General features: G+C 45.3%; 1 protein-coding gene across 2 annotated transcripts; it reads right to left on the bottom strand.

The window, feature by feature from the left end:
- Positions 1 to 6,131: 6,131 nt before the first annotated feature.
- HOXD8 (homeobox D8) lies at positions 6,132 to 10,448 on the bottom strand. 2 transcript variants are annotated; one of them, XM_069616133.1, is made up of 2 exons: positions 7,859 to 10,448; positions 6,132 to 7,450 (listed from the first exon to the last, which is right to left on the bottom strand). In XM_069616133.1, the coding sequence occupies exons 1-2, from the start codon at positions 8,367 to 8,369 to the stop codon at positions 7,158 to 7,160; spliced, it is 804 nt and encodes a 267-aa protein (XP_069472234.1). In that variant the 5' UTR covers positions 8,370 to 10,448; the 3' UTR covers positions 6,132 to 7,157. The 2 variants fall into 2 exon arrangements, with proteins under 2 accessions (XP_069472234.1, XP_069472235.1); XM_069616134.1 differs by having other exon boundaries at positions 6,132 to 7,453; positions 7,859 to 9,596.
- Positions 10,449 to 10,467: the final 19 nt, after the last annotated feature.

A 10,467-nucleotide genomic window follows, 5' to 3' on the forward strand; every position in this document is an offset into this window, starting at 1 on the left:
GGTAACCGATCACCCTTCGGAGAGGGCAGGGTGTTACGAACTGCCGCTCCTGCTTACCTTTCAGGGCCTGGCACCTTTACCCACAGTGGTGTGGTTGGGCACTCTCCTGGCTTCAGGGTCTCAGAGTGCCGCAGTGGGCGTTGCACTTGCCTCGGGGGCTTCCTGGTTCGCCGATGTAAAGCGCCAACAGCATAATGTTGCACCTGGTTGCCCAGGATCATGTGACAGTGCACCATGCTAACGGCTTCCAGAAGCCCTGGCAACTGCCCAGGGTATGGACGCTATGTGCACACATAGAAAGCAGATGTGGTCGCTCTTCGGCGTGTCTTAACGCTCCTTTGTTTGGTCCGCGACTTTCTTGTTCCTTGACCAGCGCTTGGCCCATTCTCTCCTCCTTTGGTGCTGCTGGGGCTCCCCTTTCCTTTCCTGCCTTGTGTGTCTTGATCTCATTTGGCTAACCTCCTCCTCTGCCCTGTTTGGGGCCTGCTCCTCCTGGTCGCTTTACCTTGATCCTCCTCGTCCCAGTACTTGCTTCTTTCACTCCATTGGAGCCTTATCTGATTCTTTCTGCCTCTTCCTCTTAACCTGAGATACCCTTCAGTTGGCTACCTTTGGGACACATTATCTTTGTTGTTCCATCCACCTCCCAGCCCAGTGTTCATCACTGCCTTCCCACCACACTAATACCGGGAGGTAGCCTGTGGTGTTGGGGAACCAGCCCCTAACCTTGCCTGACTTTTCCAAACACTCGGGATGGAAGGGGGCTGGGTACTCTACCTCCACTAACCCCAAAATAACCTGGACGCTCGGCGACCGAGTACCACGGAGAAGAGTGAATGGACACTTTTATTCAGAAATTATGAGTCAATTCACTCGGTTGTCATACATAGTAAGTGCACCAACAGTTGTGATTCAAAGAACGAGGGTAGGGACTCTTACTAATCTCTTCTCCCAACCCCCATAACGTTACACACCCACTATGTTAATGAAGTTGAAAAGCTGAGAAACACATTTTTTAAACTAAACATGAGTCACAGTATATAATGGCAGCTGAGGCCAAGCAGACAACACCCATGCCATATCACTTCCTGTTCTTGACACAGGAAACAGGAGCAATCTCTAGCGCTTACCTTTACGTCTCAGCACCAATCTTTGCTTGTCTTCGTCACAAGCATTTTTAAATTCTTGAAGTAATGTTTGTCTCTGCAATTACAACTGGGTATCAAATCTGAAGGCTGGTGGTTACACTATCCTTCCAGTCAGTGAAAATCCAATCTTGAACTTGTGAGAGTATACATCAAGTACCTCTAAGATAATGTGGCAGGAGATGGAGTTGGAATCTAACTATATCTCACACTATGTTAGGATCAGGAGTGGACGAGAAGAACATCTTACACTTATTCAGCAAGGGCTACATTGCAATATTGCCATTATTCAGGCGGCAAAGCGTGATTATCCAAAAATATGAGAAATACGAGTGGAATATACATCTGCAAATAGAGCAACATTAATTGTGTGCCCCTGCTAAGGGTGCAGTGGGCCCTGGATCGCAAGTTTTCCCTTGTCATCTGCCTTCAACCCACTTTGCAGACATTTATTTTTGTAAGTGTGTTACTTCATGAATGTATGCAAATTAGATATACTGTTTGTGCCAGTTTGTTACAAATATTTAAATGGAGTAGTTATATGGCATGTTGAATTCATGGCGATTACTAACTCAAATGTGACAGCTCTCTGACCTGAGAGAGGAAAAGCGAAGAGAGAAAAGAGGAGCTAAGGAGAGAGAGAGAGAGAGAAAGAGAGAGAGAGAGAGAGAGAGAGAGAGAGAGAGAGAGAGAGAGAGAGAGAGAGAGAGAACTTTTGGTATTTCCGGCAGGGGCTTGGGGGAGGAGGCGGTGGCATAAAAAAAGTCCCATTGTAAATATAATCTAATTTTGGCATGGGACTCGGCAACTAACAATGTGACCTTGCACGAGAAGTTGGATCAATCAGAGAGCAACTCTGATTACAAGCTATGTAGTTTGAGTCGACAGTGACATTATTGGAAGTCTCTGGGGGTGCTGGTAGATGATTGCCCTTCAAACATAGAAACCCTCTCAGGCCCTCAGTGTGTTTGGAAGATTTTGACCCAACACTGACTGCATGCAATAAGGGTATGTCTCAGCCTCGTTATGAGAAATATGCCAGCAATGTGATACCGTGGTAAAGAGAATATGCATGCATAATTTTTTTCTTATTTTTTAATCCCTTTGAGACCCCCTGCTTCAATTCGGTCCAGTAGCACACATAATGCTGCTAAGATACACATTTGGATAATTCACAGAATTGTCAATATTGATCCTTCGGTACATCACATTTTAAAGAGTTGAGAAGGGAAACATCTGAGATTCTCAAATGTTAATCTCCTTTGAGGGCCCCACAAAGATTTTTACCTTAAAGTTGAAAATAGGCACTTGTGTATCTCTTCACTTCATGAAAAACATTTCAAAACCTTCTAAAGGCGTTTCCAATTTTAACCTCACTTCTTAGATGGCGGAAGGTATTTTTATGAGGATTTTGACTTCTTAATCAGGTGGTATTTGCTGCATTATGCATTCCTATGAAAGCTGAATGCAGAACATTTCTCATAATTTGGTGGACAAAAAATACATGAAATGTTCTGAAAACACTTGCATTCCTGGACATTAAAGTGGCACGGCTTCAAAGGTCATCAAATTCCCTAGTTACAGTGCAGAAACAGCCTTGACACCCACTCCCCATCCACCCCACGCATCAGACCTATTCACAGTTGGGAAGTTCATCGCTACTTGGTTTCCTTCATTGGAGCACGTGGGTTCAGTGGAAGCATTTTAGACAGAAACACACGTAAAGATGCCCTTCTCTCGCTCTATGGCACATGTAAACATTCCCAGCTGTGATACTATAATACACACAAGAGTTCCCACCTATTCCCTAAAATTCATAAAAACATATGATAATGTGGACGAACACCAATTGACCAAATATTTTCCTGGCTCCTCCACTGGGCCAGTATTATAAGGGCCAGACTATCCATGGCTATGACTATGTCAGAGCAAAGTATGGGTCGCAGCTACAACATTTCCTTAAAGAATTAGAAGTTGGGAGCTTCTTGAGAATGGAGGATACAGGATATTTGTAGAATAGCCAGTGGAGTAAATGTATTAAAAATGTTGGGGGGTTGGAGGGGCATGACATCTAAAGGAAAGGGGCCCCTGCCAAATGAGGGGGCCAAACAAAATGATGTGCCACAAAAGTTGGGAGGGGGGACAAACACCCTTGTTCACCCCTAAAATGACGCCCATGTCGGTAGCGGGAGGATCTCGGGAAACTAGCAGATCTCTCTCAATGGGGGAGAATGAACACCTGCGGAAGCGTTGGGAAAATGTCAACAAATATTTTCAAGTCACGATATAATCGCTACAGCTAAGGAAAGCAGAGAAGCCCTTGTTCGAAAGCAAGTATTGGTTGCACTACTACATATTAGTTTAGGCTGCATGACACCTTATGTAGGTTACGCTACTGGAACCCAACAAAACAGTACCCCTGTGCAAAGGGTGGCCTTCGTAGCAGAACACACAGACTTGGGTATTTCTTTTGCCTGGAGGTGTTGACTGTTGGCCGACGTTGACTGTGGAAGGGCAGCTGATGGTTGTTGGTGTTCCAAGGAATTTGGTGGGTAAAGATTGCGATTGGCCCTAAAGGGGATAGTTAAAGCAAGGGTGTAGATTTCATGGGACAGGAAAGGTTTGCCCCCATCCTCCCCAATAGATCGTATGCTATCTATAACTACTAAACATGTTTAAAACATGGGAAATTCCCATTGAAAACATAAATCAGGCCCAATATATCATAGGCAAGCTCGTGGAAATGTGTTTTATTGAAATATGCACATCTTTTCATTTTTTTTATTTTAAAAAACATTATTTGCAATGTACTTGGACAAAGCAACGTATGGGCGATGTGGCTACTGAAACCAAAAAGATGCAAATCTAATGTTGTTGCATTCATAGTTTTGTAAATGATTCGCCTTTCTACTTTTATCAAACTCGTTTTTTTAAAAAAGAAAGGGGTGCCAAAATATCGCCCCATGACACATTTGCGGTGTTCTGGGTGCAAGGTATAACTATGCCAATTAAGGCGTTTTTTTTTGTAAAGCTCACAAGACCCCTGAAATATAATTTTTGGATCATAGCGCACACGAAACCCTCTCTATAGTTTTCATTTTACTTTTAGAAAGTAATGGTTTCTAGGCCACATTAGTTGAACCCCGTAATTTATCAGACCGGTGTAAATTTCCTGCATTACGAATTATGGGGTTCGAAGGCACTGAAAATGGTAAAAGTAGGTGTGTGCGCACGCGCGCGCATACGGCACATTTATACTCACGCAGTGAACATAGAATACACGTATGTGAGCATATGAAGAGGATGATAGCCAGTGCTGGTGGCTGCTCTCGGAGCTTTTTGATCTAAGTCGCCTAGGAGAGTCCGAGATGCGTCCTGCAGATTACCCCGGCCTTCTGCATTCTTGCAAGCAGCAGCTGCAGAGTTTCAGTTTTACAGCGGCCATATATTTTACGAGGTTTACAGGCATCGGGCAGCAACAGTGCCTTTCATCTCACTCGCAGGCCTCAACAGGGCATTCATTCCCCGCGTGTAGGAGGGGTGGTGGGACTGGGGTCAGGAAACGTGGTTTTCTGTACACAAACAAAGCATGTTATTGACCGCGTTATTTTGAAGCTGGACAAGAGCGAGTGAGAAGAGGCCCTTCAGAGCTTAGGGCGGCGGGCGCCTGACCTGCGTGGAAATGGCATTTTGCTGCTTTTCATAATCTAGGACAATATTCCTTTAGTGGGTCAGTAGCGTACATAGTGGCTCAGTTACTTAAGCAAAAGTTCTAGTCTACAACGGCGCCACGCGTGTTAGCCATATTGCAGAAATAATGGGTTGGGAAAAGTGAAAAAGGACAATGTCTAGAAGAACAACATGGGCACCCACACAGATCCTTTGAGGGTGCTATTGGTTGCTTTTTATGGACACGATACAAAGTAGGAAGCGCAGCAAACCCGCAAATGTCTGGTGATCGCCCATTTCCCATTGTACTGCACCCATTTTCCCTCTTGTTGTTATTACTCCGTCCCCGGCGTCTGTGCTACGACAACCAGGCTTCGCCCGCAAGGATAGCACCATTACGATGGGAAATGACTGTCGCCTTGTTTTCCTTTTGTATTCCCATGGTCAATAACTCTGGGCAGTTCACGTTTATTGGTGATATAACGGAAGTGCCCTTGACAAAGCGACGGGGTTTCCCCCACGCAAGGACGGGACGGGGGACCGTCGTAAAAAAGAAATGCATAGGCAGAGACAGACTACATGACTGAACCTCAATGTTGTCATATATACCCCCCACACCCACTCAAACACACACAAACACACGCACACATCACAGTGTGCATTTGAATTACGTGCACGGGTTGATGTGAGGTAGGTAATTCCAAGGAACAAACACATGAAAATGTACATTTTAAATTAGAAAATGCAAGTGGAAGAAGAGCGGCGTGAAAAGCAAGAGAATTATAATGTCAGTTATATTCGTATTTTGAAAATGCTTCCTGCGCCTTCACTGGTGCTAAATGGCTGCCGGTTTGCTCTTCCCTGTGGAAAAGCAAACGCTAGCTAAAGTGATCTGAGTATATATGTATAATAATCTATATGTCTGCGTGCATATATATATATATTATAATCTCTGCTTAGTATTCGTCCAATGTCTGTGTGTGTGGGGAGGTATACATTATATATTATAATCGCTGCTTAGTATTCTTAGAGTGTGTGGAAACATAACATACACAAACACACACACACACATAGGAAGAATACTTAGCAGAGATGCATCCAGTTTCCTGAAGGGCGAGCTGCCGGGTGTGTATAGATGTAGAGCTGGGAGAGGGGGTGGGGGAGCGCTTGCATGAAATCATACAGCCTTATGAAAGGGAACACACGTCAAACAAAGGCTGATTAAACAAGTACAAGCTCCAAGAAGGAGACAGACACAGGACATCATTCCAGCGTTCAGTTTATCAAATGAAAACAAGTTAATGGCACGAAACGATATCGAGAATAGCAGTTTATTCTAGGAAGCATTCATTTCAAATTAAATTAAAAATATGTTAGTCATGTGATTAATTTCGAAGAATGAAGATATTTTGCAAAACTATAATATTAACGTATTAACAAAGAATGGTGAGAAGAGAATCAGAATGGAGGTAAACATAGCAGGCCTCCACGTTACATTCTATGTCAAATGGAGGGTGTTCAGAGGTAACGATTGGCTAAAACAACATTTTGCAGCAAAATCAAGTAATGTCTGCTTTGATTCCTGGAATGCTAATTCTGCAGAATAGGGCCTAGCAAAGGACAAAGGTAACGAAAATCAAGTATAGACGGTCTGCTTTTATTTCTGGAATGCTTATTCTGTAAAATAGCTCCGAACAAAGTCCACATTACTACCCACACCTCTCGAATACAAACAACCATTTCTTCGGTGGTTGTACTGTCAAAAGGACATCAAAGTGCCGGTATGCGTGCCCCTGAAGATGGTAGCATTAAGTAAAAGGCACTGGCACACGTTAGATGGATAAGAGCAGAGCAGAAGAGCCACCCACATTCAGAAGGCATATTCTATCGATAGGACGTACTGCTTATCTCACGGCGGCTCAAGGGAGCAGCTTTTACGGCAGCTGTAAAGGACTGCCCGGCGCGCTGCGCAAGTGCGTGAACTCACACCCTACAGTCACTACACGGGCACTGCTTCCCCGCCTACTAAGGCGCCGCTGTCATCGTGCAGTCAATAAGAAGTAGTGTTGGCAGGGAAGACTTGTCAAGTTTTAAGATTAAAATATAATTGCACTTGTGATGTATGGACACGTTGACATCTCGATTAGTGTAGATGTGCGTGTCAGTAATTGCATAATAGCATATAAAACACAGTGCCCAGAAACCTGGAAAGCGGAAAGCAGTTATCACAAATAGGTAGTCTGAGACCCCGAAGGTCCATTGCGGAAAGAAGGTCGGGTAATGCTTACAACTTCCAGTCGAGCCGCATTGCAATAGTCCGAGTCAAACTTCAGAAGAGGGTGGTTATTTCGTCCGGGCGTCTACCACGTCTTCTTGCAGGTCTCGCGCTTCCTCCTTCGCCTCCCCCTCTTTCTCCTCCTCCTCCGAAGCTGGGAACTTGTCTTTGTTGTTCTCTTTTTTCCACTTCATCCTTCTGTTCTGAAACCAGATTTTTACCTGCCTCTCTGTGAGTCCCAGAGCGTGAGATACCTCGATCCTCCTCTTCCTGGTCAAATAGGGGTTAAAAAGGAACTCCTTTTCCAGTTCTAGGGTTTGGAAGCGGCTGTATGTCTGTCTTCCTCTCCGCCGTCCAGGGGCTGCTACCAAAACAAAAACAGACATCGTTGGTATAGAGTACAGTGGAGTCCCCCCATCTCTCTGTGCGTCTGACTTTTGCCCCCGTGTTCATACAACATATGTGTGTTTGGTGTGTAGAATTGCGAGCGTGTGCTATTTGAGGGCATGGGTGTGCATTTAAAGTGACGCAATGTGGTGTTTATGTGGAGTGTGCATGGGTGTGCAGTGAAAGCGTCGTAGTGTGGTGTTGTTGTGAGGTGTGGAGTGTGCATGTCGTGTGGGCGAGGGTGTGTGCAGAGGACTACCCTTTGTCTGCGAGCACTATTCTTCCATGATGTGAATGTATACTTTCTATTCAGCAGCTCTGCATCTCCATGAACATTTTACAGCTATAGTCGCGATGAGGAGCGAATTTTACAGCTTCCAACCTTGTGGTCTCATCCAGGGGAACATTTGAGAGGGAGACGAGTTCTGATTTAAGTGCTCTGGTTCTTCGCCAACGTGACCACTGGACGATTTACAGTCCGGATACTGGAGCAGCTCGGCCTCTGGCTGGGTCGTAAAAAGCGCCTGCCTCTGTAAGTTATCGTATCCGTAGAGCCGGGAGGGGTCTCCATGACACGCCATGCCGCACGCAGGCTGCGGGTAGACAGCCGGGCTAGGGCTGGGGGCCCCGCTATGGTAGAAGTCCTGGACTTGAGGCGGGTTCTGCTGCTGCTGGAAGCCGGTCGCGCCGCTGCCGTAGAACAGGGCGGCGTGCCGGCTGCTGCCCACGTCTGCAGAGAAGGGACACTCGTACAAGCCCGGGTTCATGGCTTCTCCTGCTTTGTACTTATAGAGCGGGTTCACAAAATACGAACTCATCGCTGAAGCCTTAAAACAAAGTCTAGGTTGGAAAAGCGAGCTGCCTGAAAGCGAAAGCCACGGGGCTGCTGTCATCCAGCTCAGTGCTCTACGCAGGGCTCATGGTGCTCCCAGGCAGCTTGTGTTGACCGGTGCTGGGTAAAAATCGCTCTGCAGTGACCAGCTTGGCCGCTTTTACCATTTCCTATTAGGTGCACTGTGAAAATGTTCGTGGAGTTCGGGGAATCTTTGGCTTGGGTTTCCAGTTGCCAGTCCCGGGGCAAGAAACGACCCCCCTCTGTGCTCTGAATACATTTAGGAGGACCCGGTTTAACATAGAGATTGGATCCAGATAAGTGGCGGAAGGATATGGAACCTTAGCGCAGGGTGCAGTCAACCGCACACACGCCGCGTCACCCAGGCGGATAGAGCGAGACCTACGCCGTGCCGCAGCCCGGGGGCATCGCGCTGCAGTGCACTGTGCCACGACTCCCGTTGCTTTCATGCAGATATAACAATGCGGTGTGAGTGCCAGTGGAAACACGCATGCCACTAGGTAAACAGGGCATGGAAAGGCAGGCTGTGAGAATGCCGTTTAGGAAAAAGGCCACATTTGTTGGGTATTCCTTTGTTCATTGTCCACAAAAAACACCCAAGCTAGAGATTTAGACAAGCCCAATATGTGCAGCTCTGCCTCAACACCGCTCGCTAGCTCTTTGGGAAATCAAATGCACGTTTACCCTTGACGCTCTGAACGCTTGGCTGGAACTCAGGGCTAATTGGCGCTTAATGAAAATCATGGCCATGAATACATTTTCCGTCATTTCACACTTGGTAGGCTGCAGTTCTCGGGCAGGAGAAGGGCCGCAAAAAAGCTAGCAAACAGACGGGCCTCGAAATGAAAGTACATATTTAGAAAGCACATTTTGGAAAGATCAGTTCAATGGCCGCCCTCCCAATAATCGTAACAGTTCACCGTATTATTGCACTGCTCTGTCACAATTCCAGCCAGTGAAAGAAAGGCTGTGCTGTTTACTGCCCGGCCACTGCGTAGTGTGTATAAAGATTTTATCTTCGGTAAAAAACGGAACGTTTTTTCGTGGAGGATTTGCAGTTCTTTTCTTTGAATTTACTCAGAACAGTCATCTCGTACCGCTGAGGTGTGTTCAACGTGAGGCGTAAAGCTGCAATTTGACATACTCTTCATATTAACAGACAAACAACGAATTGTACCACCCGCCATTCTCTATCTCCTGACCCTTGCTTTCGCCCTAACTCCCTCCAATATTCATTTATAGACTTTCTTTCTTTCTTTCTTTCTTTCTTTCTTTCTTTCTTTCTTTCTTTCTTTCTTTCTTTCTTTCTTTCTTTCTTTCTTTCTTCCCCCCTTCCTTAATTTCCTTCTTTCTTTCTTGCGTTTCTTTCGCTTTGTCTTGTTGCTCCTTTGTTTTCCCTTTCCCTTTAAGTTAACATGCGGACTCAATTTGAGCTTTAAGTGTGTTAAATAGATTAGAGAACAGCTTCCTTAAAATATGCTAAACGGATCCTACAGATTAACACAGATAATTCATAGCAGGGGTGTTGATTTATCCCCCCTCAGAATTAAAAAAATAGTTAGCATATAAATAAATGACGTATTTGCAAACGTACCTTGTCTACTAAACACGGCCTTTGTTTTTCATTTAAATATGGCGAGGTGTACAAACCTTTCGACACGCTGGAGCCTTTATCAACTTTATATGCTGATGTTAAACACATTTTCAAATATTGATCTTTGAAAATGTGAATGTGTATTAGTTTTTTATTGTTGTTGTGGATTACTAACGAAAAGGATGGTCGGAAAATTCAAAGACTAAACGTACACATAAGCACTTGTAATACTGGCTTATCGGCCAGCATCGAGATGGAAGCCTGTGCTAAGAGGCCTCTGGGCGAATGCAGCGTCTCCAGCCAAAACGTCATATGGCCTGATTTACAACACACGTTACAGTGGCGCAATCCCATTGCTAAACGCTTTGTACCTCTGGTCCCAGTGTTGCAGCATATACACACAACCGCTTTGTTTCTCCGCTTTATTTTCTGAAATAACATGGTTTATGTTTCTGAATCGGTGTGAATCGTGAGTAAAGTTCATCGCAACGCTACTTTGCAATGCCATGGACTTTTTCTGTACAACAACCCCCCCTCCCTCCCC

The sequence above is a fragment of the Ambystoma mexicanum genome, chromosome 9, assembly GCF_040938575.1.
Source record: "Ambystoma mexicanum isolate Mex_15411 chromosome 9, UKY_AmexF1_1, whole genome shotgun sequence".
Classification (NCBI taxonomy): domain Eukaryota; kingdom Metazoa; phylum Chordata; class Amphibia; order Caudata; family Ambystomatidae; genus Ambystoma; species Ambystoma mexicanum.

Excerpts from the sequence above, each read along its gene's own strand:
- HOXD8 (XM_069616134.1), bottom strand. The coding sequence starts at position 8,369 with ATGACAGCAGCCCCGTGGCTTTCGCTTTCAGGCAGCTCGCTTTTCCAA. Across the intron at positions 7,454-7,858 it reads CCCCTGGATGAGACCACAAG|CAGCCCCTGGACGGCGGAGA; the intron begins GTTGGAAGCTGT and ends TTGTTTTGGTAG.